Raw genomic sequence first — 21,503 nt, 5'->3', positions numbered from 1 at the left:
CTTAAAGCATACAACTGGAGTTTGAAGTAGAAATCTGGGGCTGTCGGAAGATGACTCTTGACATTGTCCTTATTTTTCAGGTTGCACCTGGGAATTTGGTGCGATGGTTAATTACATCAAGAAGACCTACCCTCAGACCCAGCTGGTTGTGGTAGGCTTCAGCCTGGGTGGAAACATCGTGTGCAAGTACATGGGGGAGAGCCAGGCCAACCAGGAGAGAGTCCTGTGCTGCGTCAGCGTGTGCCAGGGCTACAGCGCGCTCAGGTGAGTCTGCAGTGTCTCTGCTGGTCTCTTCTGGGTGGGGAAAAGCATGCTGGTTCTCTTGCACCTAATTAAATCAGTCTGTAGGACTGCAACATGCAGGATGCCACCTTCCTGAAGCAGCAAAGCTTTGTTGATCAGCAGCACAAACAAACTGTGTCAGCAATACAAATTAGCTTTCTGTACCTGGCCAGGTGAACGCTGGCAGCTTCTGCGCATGCGAGTTGGCCTGCCTGTGTCGTGGCAGAACTGCTGGTGTCGTAAGGAGAGGCATTCCCCATGCAGTCCTGGTTAATTAAGCAGGCTGGCTGGGCAGTGAGACAAACTACTGAGCTGGTGCCAAGTTTGAAGCAATAGTTTGCTTTCTCATCGCTCTGAGGAGTATCGCTTGGTCCTTAATAGCTTTCCTGGCTCCGCTGTGGAGTGTCATCCGCCAGCTCTTATCGGGGGAGGCTGGAAGGACACAGCTCATACTCTGTCAGTCCATGCTCCCCTCTTTTTGGGGGTGCCACTGAAACAGGCAGGGGGCTGGTGGGAGGATGAAGAGGCTCTTGCAACCCCTGCTATCTGCCTGAAATGGGGAAGGTGGGGAGGCTAAGGCTTATAGCCCTAAGGGCTGCCTAAAACGTTAACCTGTTCCCTGCCTGGAAGCCGAGGCTGTAGCACTTCACAGGAGCTGTAAGGGCTCCACCTAGCGTTAGCACTTCCATTCACTGATGGAGGGTTTGGGTACAGCACTGCTGCTTGAAAACTGGCAGCTCAACTAATGTGCAATAACTTTCCGTGTGCACAGTTACTGAAGATTAAAACAGTGTAACTCGTTAAGCTAATGCTCCCAGTTCTTGCTGTCTCCATGTGGACAACTACTCAGGTAGGGCTGGTTGTACAGTAACTTAATTGCCTCTCTGAGCAATGGCAATATTTGAAAAGCAAGGGGCTATTGAGGGCAGGGTGTTTGTGACAAATCCTTTGGGGAGATAAAGATGGAACTGGCAGCACTGCGAGGGGCTTGCTGTAGAACTGGGCCTCCCAGCCTGGTGAAGCTAGCCGGAGCTCTCCGTGCTGCTGATGCTCTACCTCTGCTGTGACTGGTTTGGTATTCAGCAGTCTGAAGGCACCTCTTATAAGTTAAGCTCTTACAGGTGGAAGTAATAAGTTTTTTTCTGGAAGCATTAGACGTGGCTAAAAGTTTGACAGACAATTCAGTAACATTCCAGTGTACCTCATGCCTTTTGAGACTTCAGATCAGGTGTGACTATTGCTAACAGTGTGCAGTCTGCTGCTAGGTCCCCAGGAGTTCACACCCTTAGAAATCCGAACAGATGCTTTCAAGAATAGTCTGTTTTTGTTTCAAGTAAAATGTTGTTTGTTGTCTTGAGGTTCTGGCACAGAGCATCCTATTGAAGCCTGCTCCTGAAACCGTTTTTGTAGCCATCAAACGGGGTTTGCAAGGATTGCATCTGGCCTTGACCGGTTTGATTTATCTTACACAGTTATGCAACGTTGTATTTCTGGTCTCCAAAATGTTCTGAGTAATTCTGTTCCCTGAACTGATTTCTTAGTAGTATGTCATGATGTGCTGGTGAAATGGCAGGGTAAGGACAACCTGTTTAACAATGCTGCACTTGGATATCTGCGTGGAAAAATAACAGCTGCTCGTGTGAGTTTAATGCAAGTCTTCTGCGGGTTCTTGTGGATTACTGAGCTCTTGACTCCACCTGCTGGGTAAACATCTGCTAGTAAATCTCTGGTCACAAAACATCTGCTGTGCATTACCATGCACTCAGCAGGAAGGCTTCTCATATCTTGTGTCTCCCTACCTAATATTTAGTGCTGCTTTTAAATGCTAATTAGACAAAAGAGCTAGGGGAAAGCAACATCAGTAAATATCCACAAAGTAAATGACAGGATAGGGTGGGCCTTGTACCCCTGGCTATGAAAGGGGAAGGGAGGAGGTACAAAGCATCTCTAGGTGGAATGGGTAAGTCGTAGCCTTCCTGGACTTGGTCTGCTAGGTGAAAATAACTGGTTTCTTCCCTTGAAGCTACACAGAAGTGGATTGCCCTGGTTAGATTACAATTCCTCTTTTTCTTAGCTTGTACAGCCTTTATCCGCAAATATCTTTAGGAAGTAAAGGGAAAAAAAATGAGGGAAAAGTGTTGGTGAGCAAGATGAAGCAGGAATTTGAAATATGAAAGCCTTTTCAGGGCGCTAAGCAAGTGCCCCATAGAGGGGCACGGTAAAGTAGATGTAATGCAAGGCTCTGCTGGCAGAAAATGGGTCTCAGCTTAATGAATTAACACAAAGTCTGGGGAATTTGTTCCCTGAGGCTAAGCAGGGACATGTCTCCTTATTCCTTAATCTCTGCCTGCACAGGCTTGATTCTGCTTCTTGATCTTGTGGAATGCATCTTTAGTGTAGCTACAGGCTGTGGGGAGAGTCCCCACCTTTGAAACCGGTGCAGTCCTCAAAAATACTGGAAGTTGCATTTTTGTCAGTGCTTGCAGCCCTTCATATTAGGAGTCCTGCTGTCTGCCGTAGTAATTGTGGGGAAATGTAGTAGTTTTAACTTCAGTTGTCTTGAAATGACTTTGAAGGTTTGCTTGGGAAATCTTTTCCTGTCTTTATTCCCCTGTCCTGGTGTAAGCATGGTAGCTATAGCCTGGTTAGACAACAAGTCCATGTTGCAGCATGGCTTGCAAGCAGGCAGCTTGCTTGTGCTCTGCTAGGAAACCTGCAGCTTGTGGCTTGGAAGGTCGTGATAAATCCGCTGTAGTTCTCATGGTATGTTAATGTTTAAATGGGAGTACTTCAGTAGCTGAAACTGCCTGCTCCCAGCATTCTTAGGTGGCTCAGTAAATGATAGTATGTTTCCTCAGTAACAGCAACCCCTGGTAAGAGTAAAGCTCTAACCTGCCCATGACCCTGCAGAGCCAAGGAGTGCTTGTATCTGGCAAAGCTCACAGAAGTCTGGACGACTTTAATTCTGTTTTAACAACAGATAAGCTGTGAAGTGCTGTTCTGCCCTGAGAATAAGTAAAGGCTTCAACTCTGATGCCACTTGCAGCTGCAACGAGTATTTATCCCTGCAGTTCCTGCCAATGAAGGTAAAACAATAATAGTGTATGTAAACATTGCAAACATCTGCACAAATGATTTCCTTTGCAAAGCTATTACACACAATTAACGTTTTTTCAGCAACAGGTTTTAGTCCTTTCCTTGGTGGTTCCATTAAGTAAATTGCATTCAACTTATGCAAAGGGATACCAAAGTCCTCTTGTCAGTGTTGCAGATCTTGACTGATGGCTCCTAAATGCTCTGATCAGGACAGCTAATTGCATTGTGCAAAATGAGACTGCAGATCTGTTTTCTGATACTACCGAACTTCATCAAAGCAGAAGTCATTTCCTGGAAAAGGTTAAGCTATGGCAGGGAAAGCCTGGAGATTTGTTTACTTAGCCTCTAGGCTGCAGTGAGATGTTACGGTGTATTACTCTGATCTTTCAAGATCTCCATTAACAGCTTAGATTGTTTTGCTGTGTGTTTTTTCTAGGGCACAGGAAACCTTCATGCAATGGGATCAGTGCAGAAGATTTTACAACTTCCTCATGGCAGACAACATGAAGAAGATCATCCTTTCTCACAGGTAAACTTGCATTGGTGCTGCTGATTGGGTCAATTGCTCTATTGGATTTATCTTCTCTTCTCAGTCAGACTTTGAAAATCAGACTCCTGGAAGATTATACACAAATCCCCTGCTCAGTGCCTTTTAAGTGCAGCAAGAAAAAGAAGGGGAGCCCATGCCAATTGCGTGTACTGTAAAATATACAAATAAGCTCTGGTGATCCTGTTAGAAGAAAGCAAGCTTTGTTGTGGTTTTTTGCCTTCTGAGGAGACTTGCTTAATGAATAAACAAGATGAGCACAGGAAAACACTGTAATTAAACTTCAAAGTGGAGTATTGTGCATCTGTTTCACTTCTAGCTAAAGAATCCTCTATTCAAGGAGCCTCTGGTTCTGCCACCTACTGGAGGTAGGATTAATCTACAAGATCTGCTGCAAGGGGCTGCTGCTTATCAAATAAGCAAGCAGTCATTCTGTAGATCTGGCTTCTAGTTTTCTTCTCCAAAGAGCATGTAGCCAGCAGAATACTTAGTGCTGCTCTTCCTAGAGTGCTACTGTCCTTGCAGTATCCCTGTGCTGCTGTTGTGATCTGTGGCTCTCAGATACAAAAGGAGTGTGTTTGTTAAACAGGTGACATGCTCCACGTTGTTGTTTCCTAGACCAAAAATGATCTGGGTGCTTCTAGGGCAATGAATATGGAAGTACCTCATCTGTGGATGCTAATTAAGACCCATTCCAATGAGGAGCATGTGTCACTTGCCAACTTTTGGTTCATAGCTAACACTCCTGTGCGGTATGAAATACTCGCAGGAGGAGTTAGGACAACTGATGTGTAGGATGATCCACGTAATTCACTCCAGACTGATAAATATTTGGACAACTTGACCAAATTATACATGTCAGGGTATATAATCCCCCATGAAATGGTGCTTAGATTCATAAGCCAGATAAAGGCAGTGCTGGCTTGAAGGAGATTCAGTTAAGTAATCTTTTTTTTCCACAATCGTTTGTGCTCTAAGGCAGCTCCCCCAAGTCAAGCCTAGGTCTCCCTCCTGCTCTGCCCTGCAGTTGCTTCTAAAAGGGAATAAAAATCCTCTCCAACTTGCGGCCCTTGTTCTATTTGTTAAGGGAGTGGTTTCTTCTGGTGAAGAAACACATCCTCTCCTGAGGGTAATAACTAATTATGACAAGTGTCCATAGTAAATAGTTTTCTGCTAAGGTAATGCCCCCAAGTAATTTCTGCTGGATGAGCTAACCTAATATCTGTGCTGGGGAGGCTTCAGGACCAGATGGTGACGGGGCTGCTGTGCCCAGGACTGCTAGTGCTCTCACCGAGCCACCCACAGGTTTGATCTGAAGCCAGAGGACCCTCCCTCCAACATGAAGCCTCTGTTCTAAATCCCCCTAGTGCTGTCTGTTCTGGGAAGGTTCTTTTTAGAGGCCCCTTTTGCAGTTTTTCAGTATAACAAGAGAGCATTTTTCTCTGAAGTGGCTGTTAGTTTCTGTTATACCTCATTGTGAAGGGAGGTGGACAAAAAAGCTGTGCTTGTTTCCAAGAAAGCCTCATGCATGTAGCCCACTTCTATTCTTATCTTGTCAGATTTGGTAAACTCACTTGTCCTTGAGCAGGTCATGGCCGTGCTGCACTTGTTACGGTGTTTGGATATTTATCTTGTTATTCCTCTTTCAGGCAAGTTCTTTTTGGAGATAACGTGAAGAAGCCACAAAGCCTTTCAGATGCTGATCTGAGCAAACTCTATACGGCAACATCCCTTATGCAGATCGATGATAATGTTATGAGGTATGAAGGGGGACTCTGTGCTTCTCTGTGGGTCTCTGGAAGTGCCTTCTGTTTTAAGTGTTACTCTTGCACACCTCTTGCTGTGCCTGTAGGAATCTGCTGAAATGCATTGCTGACAACCCCAAATCCTTCCTTGTCTTTACATTGAATAAAACTACAAAAACCAACCAACCTTTATTTTTGACAGTCACAGCTTCTGTAAAGTCATCCAGGAGGCATTTATCTGTAACATCTGAACCTGCAGCCCAGAATGAAACTAGGAAGAGGCAAGCTCTTGCCAAGAGGTCTACAAAAAAAAAAAAAGCAGAATGTGGAAAGCATCTCAGAACTGCTCATGAGTGTTTTTAGTCCTGCTTGAAGTTTCAAAAAAACCCTCCCCCCCAGAATAATACCTTCTCTGTGAACATTAGGACTGGATGAGATAACATGAACTTTTTAACTTGTCGTACTTACACCTAAATTAAGCTCTCTGCATTATTAGGCAGCAGTCTGTTACTGCCTGTGTCCTTGAAAACAACTTAGTACTTTGTTCAGTGGCTGTGATCTTGCTGTGGCATGTTCTGTATCAGGCATTGACACCTTTACAAAATGCTGAAGCTGTGCGCTGTCAGCTATACAACTAAAAGGTTTTTGGAGGACTAGGAATATTGCTGTTTGTTGTCTTTCTAAAAGTGATTCCTAGGGGAAATATGCTTGTCCTTCATCCCTGAGGCCTGTCTACTTTGGGCCTACAGCTGCATCATTGTCTCCTACCCCAGGAAAAAAAAAAGCACTTGAGTATAGGCTCACTGAATCCTTGGTTTGAGATGAAGGGCTAAGGATATTGCAAAGAAATGGAACCACAGTGAATTCTGGGCGGCTTGTAGGCAGGCCCTTTTGTCCAGTGTGTTTGAGGTTCGTAAGCTGTGATGGTTTTATATTTGTAAAGGCTTTCAGGTAGTGAATAAGTTTATAAGTAATTCGTACAGAAGAAAGCAAATTAAGTTTAAAAAAGATGCCTTGAAGGCTTCTAGACTTCCACTTGAATGTTTAACTTGGTATGTGTAGAAGAAGCAAATCCTGCTATCAGTGTTTGTGTAAGCACAGAAAGCATAAAGGCATGTGCTGCCAAAGGTGAATTTTGCAGAGATGCTGGGTAGAAAAAGGCATTGTCCTTAAAAATACGGGTCTGGGCATGTATGTCCTTACCTGCAAATGGGAGTCAGGTGGATACTAGAAACATGATGGCAATGACACTGTCCATTCCAGGAAGTTCCATGGATACAGTTCCCTGAAGGAGTACTACGAAGAAGAAAGCTGCCTGCACTACTTGCACAGGGTAAGCTCTTGCAATTGACTGCTCTTGTACTATCTTCTTCGTACTGGAGACAAAATGCTCAGTGCTTTCTGTTGCTGATACATAGACACAGCTGTCTTAGCGTGGACTTTTAGAAGTATTCAGACATGATATTTTGGAGTGGGATTTCAGTTCTTAGTACTCCTAATACTGGTTCTAAATGCTCTGGGCTCTTTAGAGAGCGTAACTCTGGGTAGTAGCATCCAAGTGACCTAGGTAAAGCCAGAAGTTCAGCTGAACCCCTCTGAGTGTAGGTGCATAAGGTGAGAAACAGGTGGTGGCATACAGCCTTCCAGGCAGAAAGGACTGGATACTCTGGAAGAGGCTCAGCACGCTATCTGGAAGGCAGATGCTTAGCAGGCCGAAGTGCTGCAGAAGTAGAACTGGAAATTAATTCCTTCTTGATTTGCTGAACCAGAGGATGGAGACACTCCAAGGGAGTTTCCTGGACTTTAACCAAGGTGTCTATAACAGCTGGCACTAGCTGCCTGATGTGCAAAGCAATGTAGAGTAAAAAGGGTGTAGCTATTTGAATTCTGAGAATGGGGAAGATCTGTGACTTAATCTGTGTTTGCTCTGTTACACCCGTATCACTTTTCATACAATTGAATTGGAAAAAAATAAAGTGCTGCAGAGTACTCCATTGGTAAAAAGCCCCCAGTCTGAATTTTTGACTGTTTTGCTGATGGATCTCCGGATAAAGGACAACTCTGAAATAAGATGTCTGAATTGAGCCAAGCTAAGAAGCTTTATAACAGTTGATAGAAACTCAAATACCAACCCCTAACTGTTGTTTTTTCTCTTTACTATGTTTCTTGATGCAGATCTATGTTCCTCTTCTGTTGGTTAATGCTGCTGATGACCCTCTTGTGCATGAGAGCCTTCTATCAATTCCGAGAGCTCTTTCAGGTATGTTGAAGCAGTCTGCTCCAGCAGTGCATTGTGTACCTGCAGCTTCCTTATCTCATCATGGTCCGTGATTACAAAGCAGCTTGACTTGCCTTATGTCCGTGATCCTGTGGGAGGTGTACTAAGCCTCTTTAAAACACCAGTTGCTAGAACTAATGAGGTTCTTTGTGAGGAGGAAGAACTTGAGTCCTCCTTTCAGGCATCTTCTGCTGTTTAGGCTTGTGTTGATAGCCAGCAGTTCACATTCAGGTTACTTTCTTGAATGGGGAAAAAGAAAATGCTTCATGTTTTTTTTTCATCATTGGGATTTAGTAGAAAGGTGGGTTATTGCAGTGGTAGTTTTGAACAGCCATAGATGAACAGTCCCCTTCCCTGATGAATGGAGCCCATGCCTAGCTGTGTTATTTGATAATGAAATAAAGTGTGTCCTTTGAAAGGAGTTCTGTCAGCTGTCTATCTTCAGTCAAGAAGAAGTCAAATAGCCTTTAGAAGCTCAAAAGAGCGAGCCAGTTGCTGTTTCTCTGCACAAATGGTGCACGGGGAGGAAAGCTGGGTTCGTTCTTTTTCTTGTTGAAAGCTATGAGCAGAGGCTTCATCTACAGCTGCTTCCAGACAGATGCAAGCACAGGGATTTTTCTCACTGTATGTAGAACAAAGTGGATAATACAATGCCAGGGCTTTGGTGCAGCTCAACATCATGCTAACGGTCCTAGTTCCAGTGTACGTGAGTTAAGATGGAAGGGTGTGACCTGTATTGCCTTAAGGGCCCAGCCAGCAGCATTTCTTGGGCAGCCTGGTTCCTGTTGACCATCTTGTTCTGTGAAGTTGTAAGGTTATGTGCTTTTGACTTCATATTAGCTGTGGCCTTTGTCAGCACACTTCTGCTTCCATCATGGGATTGCTCCTTTTGGTTCAGACCCTATGCCAAGGATCGTGTTGATTATCACAATTTAAGGTGGTTTAGTTCTCAGCTCCAAATCGCTAACCTTCTGGAACTGTGTGCTTCCTTTTGTTTTACAGAGAAACGGGAAAATGTCATGCACGTGCTGCCCCTTCACGGAGGCCACCTGGGCTTTTTCGAGGGGTCTGTACTATTCCCAGAACCTCTTACCTGGATGGATAAGCTCGTGGTGCAGTATGCCAATGCCATCTGCCAGTGGGAGAAGACAAAGTCTCATTGCTCAGACACAGAGCAGGCGGTATCTGGCCAGGAGTAATTGACCCAAAGACTCTGGATCACTTCAGTATATCTCCCCCTTTGGGAACTCTTTGTTCCCTCACCTGCTGCTTCAGGTTTCCATTCTCCTTGATATCCTATGGCTGGGGTTTGATCACAATGTTTCCTTCTGAAGTGGAGTTAAAACAGAGGTTAATATCTGGTCAGAGGATCTTTGCTTATATAGTCACTTGGGTTTGTAATTTACTGCTCTGCTTGAAGAATTAGATTCTGACTGTGACTTGTTACAGGGTAGTTGAGCTAAAGACAGTTTGTTTTGATATAACAGAAGTTTCAGATGCCAAAAGCCTTTCACCTGTTGGTCAAAAACTTGGTCTGAAGCATTTGTTGAGGTGTAGATGACAAGGTAACTAACTTTTTCAGTCCCTGTGCTGGAAAAACCCTGTACCAAGCCATAGGCCAGTGAGTGGTTCAGTCCATGAGCCACTAAATAGTGGCTTGGAAAAACAGATGCTTGACTGTCAGTGGAGTTCTAATCTTACACCATCTTAAGGGAGTGGTTTACTTCCTGGGAGTGCAGTTACACAAGTCAATCACTTTGAAAATGCTTAACATTTCCATGCTTCAGGTATCTGGGCTGGGGTATCTTTACGCTGGGACTCCAGGTAAAGAAAAGCTGCGGGCTGATAATACCGGTTAATGTTTCTCTGTAACCATATTCTCACACCAAGACCAGACCAGTCACCTTGTCATATTTGCCTCTTTTTTCAAATGTAGTCATGTTTTTAGTACTGGATTTCTTGTTTGACCCAGGGCTTTTTAAAATTGGCTCTGGCTTCCGAATGGAAACCAGTGATTAAGAATCTGCAGGATCTTTTTGTGAGCTCAGTATGTTTTAAGAATATTTCATAGTTATGTACTCTGTTAGGGATTAAATTGTAGGGTGGGGGGGAATATATCTAGATTTACTCCCCTTATGTCAGGGTAGATTATACCAAAATTCTCGTCCTTAATTTTCAAAACATTGAATGGTTTTCAGACACATGACTTGCCTTACAGTTGGTGGGAACTTGATGGGTCTAGCCCTGTGCAACTAAAATACCTTTGACTAACTACTTCTGTATCTGTGTAAATGCTGCAGGATTTTACTGGCTCCAGTAAGACATTGGGCTCCTCACGTGAATTCCTTTCTACATGCTCAGACATCCTCTTCTAGTTGTAATGTGCAAAGTGAAGTGTGAAAGCACCTTGCAGGAGCGATGCCTCAAGTGGCTGTTGTGGCCGAGGTGGTTATTAAGGGCTCTAGTCTATCCCCTGGTAGGAAAGTTGCCCCATGACAATCTGGAAACTGAATTTTTGTGGTCACAATCTTTTTTTTTTTTCTATTTGCTCTGTCAATATTGTAGTCTCATTAATCCACCCTTGAGACTTCTTTGTCCCAGTGTCAGTGAAGTTCTTTTCCCGTCACACTTCCCGCATCCAATGAGCACTTTATTGCTTTAGCCTTGGTTTGTGTGCCGGGCACTTCAGTTTATAGTTGAAGGGTGAAACAAGCTGCAAGACTTCAGTGTGGTAACGCAGGGGAACAAGCCTTCTGGACTGCCCTGTCCCTGAACTTCATTCAGTAGGTTGCAGAGGTAGCTTTTTATTTTAATAAAGCAATAATTAACTATTGTAGCAAAGGTGCATTATCATATCAGGAAATTCCTTTCAGTTTGCCTTAGGCCAGATACCGCGGCCTGCTAGAATGAACTGTGGGTATCTGCGCGTTGTCCTTGTTAGTAAATAAATCCAGGTTTCCTTTTGTTCCTCAAAGAAAGAGATGTGACCAAGTAAAGCTGTAGCAGTACTTGGCCGTGCTTGTGGCTGTTCCTTCAAGAACTGTTTTAGGGCATCAGTTAGCAAGGATATTCTTAACTGATGGATATCTTGTCTTTGTGTTGTTGTTCTCTCATTCATACTGCATCTGTATGTCACTAAAATCTGTCATACAAGACATTCAGAGTTTTGCTTAAGTAGCCGCTCATGCAATTTTTCCTGGATGTGATGTAAATGCATTCTCATTTCAACAGAATTAGAGTGTAAACAACATTTGTATGCATCACCTAGCCACAGTATGAATTTAGGTGTGTAGGGTATGCGTGTTTTTATCTCCAGTGGGTCACAACTTTAGATGTGTCTCAATTTTCATGGCATACTACATCTGTAGCTTCACAGGTCACGGCTGTCTGCCTTGAGGAAGCAGAGCTGCTCTTCTCATGGTCTTTTAAACGTGCTTCATGTCCTGCTTCAGTCCAGCTTTACTGTGCTGTGAGCATCAACTCCAAACAGGTTTAGGGGAACAGAAGCTTCCCTTGGTAGTGATCCCACTGTTGAGGTGAGGAGCCCATCATACGACCCAACATGTAACTATGAAGGAAGGACAGTGTGCATCAAGCCTCCTTGGAGATCAAAATACCGTCCTTTCTCAGCTTTTCTCAAAAGCAGGGGCTCCCTGCCCGGCTCCCCACATGGCTGAAGTTCTGCCTTCCTCCCAGGACCCCAAACTTGCAGAAACAGTTCAGCTGTTGGCTGCCCCAGGCAGGGAAGTTGGAAGTGAGACAATGGTGGTTGGCTGCTATCTGGAAAGTGAATGTTGAGGCAAAGCTGGCGTTTGCTTGCTTCTGAGTTGGGGCTGGGGAGCAAACTGCTTTTTGGCCAAGACATGCCAGAGTAAAGCTCCACTTCCAGAGGAACTGGGAAGGTTTTTATTGAAGAACTTTTCCTCCTTCCTTTTTGTAAGAACTGTTCTTGACAGACCGGGTTTTGAAACATTTCCTGTTTCTGAGATATGAGGAAGTTACCTTCTCAAGCGCACCTTTATTTCAAACTGACTTTGCTATAGTAGATGGTCAATCAGTGACTTTTTAAAGCAAATCTCTCCTAAAAAAAAAAATGAGGTGAGCAGCTGGGCAGTTCTCAAAACAGCAAGAGCTTTGTCTAATCAAATAGGGATTTTACTCTAATGTTTGAGGTTTTTCAAGGAATACTATATCTTCCTGCCCTATAACTCATGAGCCTTCCTATTTCAGAAGTGCCAATGCTATGGGCTTTCTGAAACTCAACTAGAGAAGTAATAGGAGTCTGTCCTGCTCCTTTGACCTGTTTTTGCACTTGCATCTACAGCTGTTTAAACCGCTTGTGGCTTGACCAACTAATTCTAGCCTGGTTGGGGAGGAAGAGCTTTGTCATAGCTTGGTTGTGCAAGGGTTCCAGAACCCGAGAGTCTCCTTACTAACCTTGTTGTAGACAGAAGCAGTAAAAATCTGTTCTCCCCATCCCGCCCAATGTGCTGCTTTTAAAGCAGCTCATGTCGTCAAACCTGCAGCAGCAATTTAGAGATCTCAAGGAAGCAGGAGAGGAGGAAGTGAAGCTGCAGTGCATGTTAGCTAGAGACCTTCAGAAAAGGAATCCTGTGTTAAATATTGCTGCTGACAGAGATTGGCAGCTGATACCTAGTGCCAGTACCACAAGCAGGAAGGGACTTTGTCCAGTCCTTACCTGAAATGCTTTTCTCTCCCAAAATAAGGTAATACTGGTTTTGTGATGTCGGCAGATGGTCTTCACACGCAATATGAATTTTTAGATCGTAGAGGTGGAGCAGTTTTTCATCTCTTGCGAAGACACGTGAGGTGGTTGAAGTGTGTGCTTCTAGCCCATTACAGTACAGCCTGGTAGTGCAGTTCAGGACTACAGCATGATGAATCTGTCATGAGCTCTGTTTAGTTTCAAACTGGGATTAGAAAAGGCATTAGCAGAGCTCTTCATTTATTTTCATGTAGTATACACCCCTCTTCCTCATCACTGTATGTAAAAGTAACACTCAAACATAAACCCCAAGGACCCTCTCAATCAGATAGCAAGTTGCAGAACTGTTACTTTTTGGTGGTTAGGCTGGTCCAACCATCTTCGTCAGTGTCTGGAGACACCTGAAACTTGGAGGTGAGCAGCTGGGACTTGCTCTTATGGACCACAAGGAACTTGCAGCTTCCACGACACCAGATCTGCCAGCGTGTTTAATGATCCCTTGGTTAGATTCTAAATTGAAGGTGTTTTCAAATGGGTCAACAGTTGCACTGTAAAGACAGACACTAGAACTTCCCTGCGGTCTTTTCCTGACCGTTTTTCTGCAGTTCCTGTTTTACGAAGGTACAGGTTACAAAGACGGGGCATTTAGCAGAGGTGTTAAGAACTATTATCTCCAGTACTGAATTTAGCCAAGCTACCTGTGTGTCATCTGTCCTGGGTCTGTCACAAGTTCCTAGACCTCAGCCCTTTGACACGTGGTGCCTTGCCCTTTTTCTCCTCCTCCCTTGACATCAGCATATCTAGAGACTTCAGCAACAGCTCTGTCAGAGCTTTTGGGCTTTGCTTTTTAGTAAAGGATTTCTCATACACCAAGCAGTGAGACCCCTCTGGCAATGTACACTGTACAAGCGTGTGCTGACTTAAAGGACCTTTGTGGGCAGCCTACAACTAGATAGTCTATTTTAAGGCTTAAAATAGCAATGTGTATAAGCAGTGGATCACTTTTCAGCTCTGTTCCTCAAATTTGCCTCTAGCCATAGGGTTTGAGTCAGAGGGAAGGTTTGCTTAATATGTGGCTTGTTACCTTATGATCCCCAAGTTCTTGTGTCTATTGACTCTTCAGCAATGTAGCTGGAGGTGAATTGTGTAAGGGGCTACATCTCAAACGAAAGAGCAGAGTGGTAACTTCAAGAATTAATTGCAGAATGGTTCAGTCACCTGGTTTGCTTCCAAGGTTTGTTTTTTTAGAAATATTATGCCTCTCCGGAGGTTATTGAAATTCTTCACAGCCTTTTTCAAAAAGACCAGAAAAGGCCCTGCCTAGTCTTGTGCTGTGTGTGTAAGTCATTTGTTGTGAAGAGCATTGTGTCAAGTCGTGCTCCACGTGTCCTTAGCCCTTTGACAGCTCTGTCAGTTGGGTAGATCCCAGAGCCACGGTGATTCAAAGCAGGGTCTCCTTCAGGGCTTCTAGTTCTAGGCAAAAAGCAAACAGCTCTTCTTGGTGTGAGGACTTCCTGAATTGTCTACCAGCTTAGAATGCCTCAGAGCTATCCAGACCTGAGGAGGGGGGTGCCTTGTACCTGCACCCTTTTATTGCTAGCAGTCTCTTACACCAGCCTGGACTTCTCTCAGCTGGTAGGGAAGCTCAGGCACAAGTGCCATCAGTGAGTCAAAGCAGCTGCCAGCTTTCCACACTGCGGTGGAAAGGTTTCTGGGACTATCCTGAACTATCGCATTTCAAACATCTGTATTCTTGTATTTTTTTCTGGTTAATCAATGGACAAAAACACTGCAATCCAGGGCAGCATTTATCTGGTTGGATCTGCTGGTATTGAACAACCTTTTCCAAGTCTGTCTGCTAACACTCTCCAAAAGCTCCAGCCCTGCATCCCCTGTGGATAAAGACCATGTTTCTCCTTCTCACCCCATGGCCTTGCCTAAGGCAGGTGACTTTAATACCAGCAAGGAGCCTGATGCCATGAGTGGCTCAACAGAAGCCTTTTTGCTTTTGTCTGAATGACGAGCTTGCGTCGCCTGCCTGCAGTCATGCAAGAGCTTTGATTAGATGCAGAATTTCCTTGTGGGCTCTCTTTTATAGCTCTCCTGGGATGCTGACCCTTCTGTGGCTCCTGCCAACTGGGATATCTTTAAAAATAATAACAATAAAAAGTGTATTTCATGTAACCAAACACTACTGCTTAGCCCACGTCAGCAGCTTTCCAAAGGAACGTGTTTTCTCATTCTTGACAACTTGTCCCTGTTTCCCAATGACGAGAAATCCTTTCTGAGAAAGCGATAACCTCTTTGCAAGAGGGGCCCTTTCTCTGGAGATGCCAAGTTGAAGAGGTGTGTGGAGACCTGAGGAAGGCAGAGCTGTGCCCTTCTCATGTTGTTGCTGCAGCTGTGTTAGAACAGGCTGAGTGACATCTAATGTTCTTGGTGAGCAGTGTGGTTCATTAAGGATATATTCTCAAATTGGCAAAATTATCCTCTGGAACAATCTCTAAATGCTGCCCTGAAAAAGCGTGTGTACCGAGATACCCTCCCTGCTGCCACGTTCTGAGTCAGATTCTCTGAAGCTGACAGCTACAGGGGAGATGATTTGCAACTAGCAATGCAATTTTTCTATATCTGCTGATGTTTACCTTTAAAATTATATATAAATATATATTAAAGTGTCTTTGATTTTTCTTTAATTTTTGTTCTTCTGTGTCGTGTAAAATGGAAGTCATTGCACAACAAAATGTAATTTTGTTATCTTTGATTCAGTGGGATTTCTTTATTTAAAAATAAAGGACTTATTGAAGTCAGTGCTACGTGGAGTGCTGTGTCCAGTGTTATTGGGTGGGAAAGTCCAGCTGTTCTTGACAGATAAAGCAGCCCTACCTTCTTGCTTTGTCTGCAGCGAGAAAAGGATTGTCTGATGTGGGAATGTATTGGGCCAACAAGGTCATCCTCACCAAAATGCAGCTGGGTATCTGAACACCTTCCCTCAGTCACAGGGTTTGGATTAGCTCAAGGAGGAACTGGAGGAATCCTTTGGCCCTAGCCCTTAAATGTGAATTTAGCGTTCGATGTTAAGGCTTCTGTTCATTAGTGGTCTAAAACACGGGTACCTCAGAGAAGGGCTGTCCATATGTCCCTGCGGTGTACACGAGAGCAGGAGCTGCCTTGCTGCTCCCTCTCCTGTCTCCCAGACAGGAAAAACCCTTGTCAGTAATTCCCATGTCGTGAACTCTAGTCTTGCCTCTGGGTTTCTGACCACTTCTTGGCTCCTCTGGAGGTAAATGCAGGGGAGCTGATTGTTCCAGGAGGTGTGGCTGGCCACCTTCTTTGAGGGAGAAGCCTCAAGCTTGCGCTCTTCTTCCCTGCCTTGGGGAGAAGCTCTGCCACTTCTATATAAATATATAAATAAATGGGAGCGTCTCAAATAATTGCCCTGGCTCGAGCAGTAGCTAAGCATGGGGGGGTGTCTAGCTGTCCCCGGAGCAAAGCCATGTGTGGTTTTCTTAGCAGCTGATGGGCTGGTGGCTGTTTTGTTCACAGGCTGGTGGCTCAGCCTGCCCCCAGACCGAGCCTGGGGAGCTAGCTGTGAGTTTCTCTTCTCCCTGCCTTCCCTTCCAGCACGTGTTGCAAGCACAAGTAATGCTCAAGCCTTTCCTAGTTGCTTTTTCTTTCCCCAAAGGAGGTGTGATTGCTTTGCGCCCCGAGCAAGCCGGGCCGTTGTGGGCCGTCGTGTTTTTCACTGGCCTGATGGCTGCAGTGGTTGTCGCGCGTGGCTTCCCTGGGGCTGCTCCGGCTGGTTGCTGGCCCTGCAGGGAGCTCAGCACAGCGAGGAGCAGGGCAAAGAGGCGCCTTTCAGTCTTCTTCGGGGCCCTCGCACAACGTTGGTGCAGCCTCAGGCTGGGGTTGCAGCGGTCCGTGGTGCTCAGTGGATCGGCAGCGCTGCTGAGGCTGGAGAAAAGGGATTTCACCCAGCCCTCTGCCCAGACAGGCCCCGTCCTCCCGGCGGCTTCGGAGCCAACGTCCTGTTTGGTTTGAGCCTGAGCCAGTGCCCTGATGAATGCAGCTCTTGTCAGCACCCTCCGGCTCTGGATGGGGCTCTGGTCCTCTGCTTTGCTAATGAAAGGCGCTGGTGTGTGGCTGCGGGGCTGGGGGCCAGGGAGGAGGGGGCACGCCGCACTACCAGGTTGGCAGAGGAGGAGGTAACCGTCAAGTCCTGGGCAGGGAACGGCCGCTTGCTCCTCTGCGAGCCCTGCTGCTCTCAGGGCTGGTGGCCACGTGAGAAGATGGGCTGGGAACAGGTACTTGATGGGCTCCTTGCATGAGCTTCTAGCTATAAACCGGAGCGCAGTGCTCTCCCTGGGAGGGGGCTGCTTCCTCCTCCTCCCCGTGCCATCACCTGCCCTCTGCTGACTTCAGACCAGCAGTGCTGCCACCCCTTGCTGGTCCTGAGCAGCTCTCGTGCCCTCCTCCTCCTCCTCGGCTGCTCTTCCTGGGGCTTTTCTGATGTGAACGGCTTTGATCTGAGCTCCTTCTCAGATGCAGTGCTGGGAGAGGCGGCTGTGTTAAGGCTTTTAGGGGATTTGCGGGGGTAAGATCTGCTCATCTTTGGCTGTCCTGCGGTTAAAATTCATCTCTGACCCTCAGTGGCTGCTGTTCTTTCTCCCTGACTGCCTGACAGAGTGAGGATTAGGTAGTCAGCTCCATCTGGGCCTCTGCTAGGGTTCCTTGCATCTTTTAGGCTGTTTTCTCTGGCTAGAGCAGAGGACGGAACTGGGGGTCCTGGTCCAGCGGAAGGAGAACCCTGGTTTGGGATGCAGGGAGGATGGAGAAGGACGGTTCCTTGGCCTCTGTGCCAAGAGGCCTGTTCACATCAGGGCTGCCGCTCCACGCCTCCTAACAGAGCTGCGCAGCCAGTGCCTGTGCCCAAAAGCCTCCCCCTGTCCCTTGCCGTGTGCCACGAGGGACCCAGGAGCTCTGCTGTTAAACACTTCTTTATTTCTCTGCGTACACGTTTCAGCCAGCCCCTGGCAGGGGCCTCCTGCTGCGACGGCCTCCGGCTGCGTTACCCGCGCTCTCCTGCCTGTCCCCCCTGCTTGTGCTGCTTCCCCTCCAGCCGATGCCACCCCCGGAGCTCCCCAGTGCCCCGCTGCAGGTGCGCAGGGCTGGCCGTGGAGCCCCTCTCCGGCTGCACTGCCCCGCAGAAGTAAAGGCTAAGGCTGAAGCAGAGCAAGGCACGTCCTGCCTGCATCCGAACCCCTGCAGCGTGCTTGGGGCAAAGGGGCAAAGGGACTTCTTCCTTGCTGTCACCACCCCCCTTCCCAGCATGGTCACTCCCCCATGCCCCCTTTTTTTTTGCAGGAGCAGACTGGTGGCCAGCTTTCTCTGCTGGCTCCCAAGGAGAGGACCCTATTCCAGGAGGGACAGGGCTGCCAGGTCTGGGGATGGGGACAGGCACGGGGCAATGCACCCGGAGTGCCTCGTTCCGAGCAGTCACTCAACCAACGCTACAGGAAGGAGGTGGTTGGGGTTAGGGGACCACCTCTGAGCCTATGTTACGGGGGAAGGGGAGCAGACCCCGCCTTAGAGAGCCGTGTCTTCAGCTTCGATGCAGGGCCCGAAGAGCTTCTCTGCAGTTGCTTTGCCATCGTACTTGGGCAGGTTGCCACCGAAGTCTGCCGGCAGGATGTCAGCGTCGATCTCCTGGTAGAAGGACTCCAGCTCCTCGCCGTGCACAAAGACCTGGCAAGAGAGGAGCGACCCTCAGCAGAGAGCTGGTGACCCTACACGTGACAGAGGTGGCTGAGGGACACCAGCAGTGATGCGAGGGCTGCCCTCCTTCCTCATCGGCGCAACCACAGCCGTGCCTAGCTGGAGGCTTGCCCCTTCCCAGGGGAGCCAGCAGCAGCCCCTGGCTCCTCCGCCTCGTCCCTGTGTGCCCACAGGCTGGGCATGCAGAAGGCAACAGATTTCCCCGTCTGCTCAGCTTTACCCAGCCATTTCCCCCGGGTCCCCTTCCCGCACTCACCCTCTCCAGCAGTTTGCTTTTCAGGAACGGTTTGACCACGTTGTAGGTCGTGGTGAAGTACCAAGGCTGGTGGATGAAGTGCACGGCCTTGAAGCGTGCTGGGAAGGAGTCCTAGGATGCCAAACCCAAACAGGGCCAGTTACAGACCGTGCTGGCCACGTAGAGCCAGGAGAGGAGGTGGGCAGCAAGAGAAACCCCACACTGCCTCCGCGCCCCTTCCCCACCCTCCCGTTCTCCCTGCCGTGCTCCCTCTTTTGTTCTGACCCAGAGGTTCAGCCAGCCCAGTCCCGGGAGCAGCAGGGAAGCTGCAGAGCCTCCCAGATGGCTCACTGCTCCCATCCCACGAGAAAGACCGCATCTCTGCTGTCCTCTCACCCTGGGCAGAGCCAAATGTCCTCGGCCTCTGCATCCGTCTTGCAGGATTAAGCCAATTAACGAGCAAGGGAAGGAGCATGTGATGGGGAACAGCCTCTCCACGATGGCAGTCCAACCCCCCTGCTAGCCCCGGGCACGTTCTCTTCCGCCTCACCTGTAGCATGTCCACCATCTTCTTGAGCTCGGAAGGTTTGATCCCTGACGCCTGCTGCATGGTGAAGCCCTTGAAGTTTTCAATGATGCAGAACCCGTTGATCTGGGTCTCTTCGTTTTCCAGCAGCTTCTCCAAGATAACGCAATAGGCACGAAGGATCTGGATGGGAGGAGTGACGGCAGGGCCTGCTGTTAGTGTGGCAGCAAGGTCTCACCTCCCTTAGACCCCAGGATGTTCCCTGGAGCGGTCCCTTGGAGCGTTAGGCTGGATCTGCTTAACTCCAGAACTTGTGGTCACATGCCTGGAGGCTTCTTTGCCAAGAAGCCCTTTCCATGCTCTGTGCCTCCATTTCCTCCTTTGCCCTGCGGGTCTTGCTTTTCTAAAGCCCCCCGATTTAGCGGTGTGGTGCCCCCCTTCACCCCGTGAGTTATCTGGGCTGGGAGATGCACACCCTGTGCCCTGCAGCCTGCAGCACCTCAGGAGAAAAGAAGGGGAGCTCTTTGGGATGGACCAGGATAAATTCAGAGTTTTACTTCAACCTGGACAGCCAGAGGGTGTGAGTGCCCACGTGTATCCGTGTGTCTAAGGGGTGCTCTGCTCAGACTGAGTGGAACAACCCCAAAAACAGGCCTGCCGACCTCGTCGAAGGTGATCTCCTCGTAGTCCCAGTTCTCGATGTTGAAGAGCATCACCACCCGGCCGTACTTGTCCCTGCTGGCCAGGATGCCGGGGTAGCCCGCCTCGATGGTGCTGCGCACAGCCTCGGGGGTCAGGTTGTCGAAGAGCTCGGGGTACTGCTGGCGGAAGTTCACGTAGCCTGCAGGGAGACAGAAGCTGCTGGCCCGTCCTCGGGAAGCCAGCAGAGCACGGGGTGAGCTCCCCGCCCCAGCTCCCCCCCCATGGCACCCCGCAGGCACGAAACAGAAACGTGCCGGGAAAATGGGGGTGAACGAAACAGCCTGTCTGTGAGCCAGCGCTGATAATTACAACTCATTATCCACCCGGCAGACACCAAGGAGAGCAGAGCAGAGCCAGGCAGGACAAAGCCCATGGCCAACCCCGGGCTGCCTCCTTGCTCCCCGTCCGTCCCTGTGCGCCACCCCTGGTGTGGGGAGGGGGTGCCACAAGCCCCCCCTGCCCTGGAGTGGTCCCAGGGGTGCTGAGCCCACCAGGCACCATGCACAAAGCGCATCAGGATGCGTGCAGAGACCTCCAGCCTTGCCTTTTGCTGCTGATGCTCTCTCCAGTGCCCTGCCTGTCTGGGAAGGGGCAGAGGGGGATCAGGACACCCATCCGCGCCCAGCACCACAGCCCAGGGCCCCCACCTTTCAGCAGGTCGTAGGCCCTGTGGACGTCGAACTTGCGGGCGCGGATGAAGCGGAGGAAGAAGGAGTCGTCCTTGCCCTGCATCTTCTCGGCCACCGCCTTGCAGACGTCCTCGCCGCCGGCCCGCTCCTGCACCAGCTCCCGCAGCGCCCTCACCGCCGCCTCCCTCTGCTCCTCGGTCTCGTTCAGCTCGTCCTTTGCCTGGGGGCGGGCAGGGAAGGACCCTCAGCATCCTCACAATGCCCTGGGGACACTGAGCCACCCGCGGAGCCACCGGACCCAGCACCATCCCCGCTGCCTGAGCACCCCGGCGTGCATTTTGGCACAGAAAAGCAGCCAGACACGGTGCCGCTGGCTGCAGGTCCCTCCCTGCCTGTCCTGCCCAGCTCACAGCAGGTCCCTGGGGGGCTGTGCCTCACCTTCTGCAGGGTGTGCGGGGGGATCTGCTGGCACCTCCCAAAAACGGGGCCGTGGTCCTTGGTGGTGAGGCGCTCCAGCTTGGTGCGCAGGGCCTGCTCCTCCTCCGAGACGATGCGGAAGGTGCCCGTCTGGGGGCGAGGACAGGATGGGGGGCTGACGAATCCTCCGCTGACGGCCCCCCACCTCCCTGCCCGCCAGCCCCACGAGGCTGGGGACAGCCCCAGCGCTGTGCGGGTCCCTCTGGGCTGCACCCCGGGGGACACGGAAGGGCGAGGGGTGCCGCAGCCCAGCGCTGCAGGGAGGGGCTGCTCAGAGCCCGGGGGTGGGCAGTACTCACAACAGCAGACATGTCTTCCTTTAGCCTTTATCAGCTGCAGGACACTGGAAGAGAGGAGGAGGAATTACCATGAGGATCCGAAGCCCCTGCAGCCCCCGGTGCCCCTGTCCCTCCTGCCCTGATCCCGCTGCACTGGGGTGGAGGTGGGTGCCTTGCGGGCACAGCACCCTCAGCTCCATCGCCCGC

At 48.9% G+C, this 21,503-nt stretch overlaps 2 protein-coding genes across 6 annotated transcripts in view; one reads left to right on the top strand and one right to left on the bottom strand.

Annotated features, from left to right (window-relative positions):
- Nucleotides 1–15,490, top strand: part of ABHD2 (abhydrolase domain containing 2, acylglycerol lipase) — a 40,056-nt gene extending 24,566 nt beyond the window's left edge. For all 5 annotated transcript variants that reach the window (XM_035554904.2, XM_050713015.1, XM_035554905.2 and 2 more), the window contains 6 exons: nt 81–264; nt 3,815–3,907; nt 5,575–5,685; nt 6,934–7,003; nt 7,846–7,930; nt 8,951–15,490. In XM_035554904.2, coding sequence (XP_035410797.1) covers nt 81–264; nt 3,815–3,907; nt 5,575–5,685; nt 6,934–7,003; nt 7,846–7,930; nt 8,951–9,147 — 740 coding nt within the window. In that variant the 3' untranslated portion in view covers nt 9,148–15,490. The remainder of the gene's footprint in view (nt 1–80; nt 265–3,814; nt 3,908–5,574; nt 5,686–6,933; nt 7,004–7,845; nt 7,931–8,950) is intronic.
- A 2,770-nt stretch (nt 15,491–18,260) lies between these two features.
- Nucleotides 18,261–21,329, bottom strand: RLBP1 (retinaldehyde binding protein 1). Its single transcript, XM_035554903.1, has 7 exons — nt 21,318–21,329; nt 20,980–21,108; nt 20,560–20,761; nt 19,873–20,051; nt 19,235–19,393; nt 18,706–18,816; nt 18,261–18,419 (listed from the first exon to the last, which is right to left on the bottom strand). The coding sequence occupies exons 1-7, from the start codon at nt 21,327–21,329 to the stop codon at nt 18,261–18,263; spliced, it is 951 nt and encodes a 316-aa protein (XP_035410796.1).
- Nucleotides 21,330–21,503: the final 174 nt, after the last annotated feature.

This window comes from Cygnus atratus, chromosome 11 (genome assembly GCF_013377495.2).
Source record: "Cygnus atratus isolate AKBS03 ecotype Queensland, Australia chromosome 11, CAtr_DNAZoo_HiC_assembly, whole genome shotgun sequence".
Lineage (NCBI taxonomy): Eukaryota > Metazoa > Chordata > Aves > Anseriformes > Anatidae > Cygnus > Cygnus atratus.
The sequence above is the reverse complement of the archived record's forward strand: the minus strand, read 5'-3'. Positions and strand labels throughout refer to the sequence as shown.

Coding starts and splice junctions, on each gene's coding strand:
- RLBP1 (XM_035554903.1), bottom strand. Junction 20,762..20,979: donor CCCCGCACACCCTGCAGAAG/GTGAGGCACAGC, acceptor GCCCGCCCCCAG/GCAAAGGACGAGCTGAACGA. Junction 20,052..20,559: donor GGCCTACGACCTGCTGAAAG/GTGGGGGCCCTG, acceptor GTCTCCCTGCAG/GCTACGTGAACTTCCGCCAG.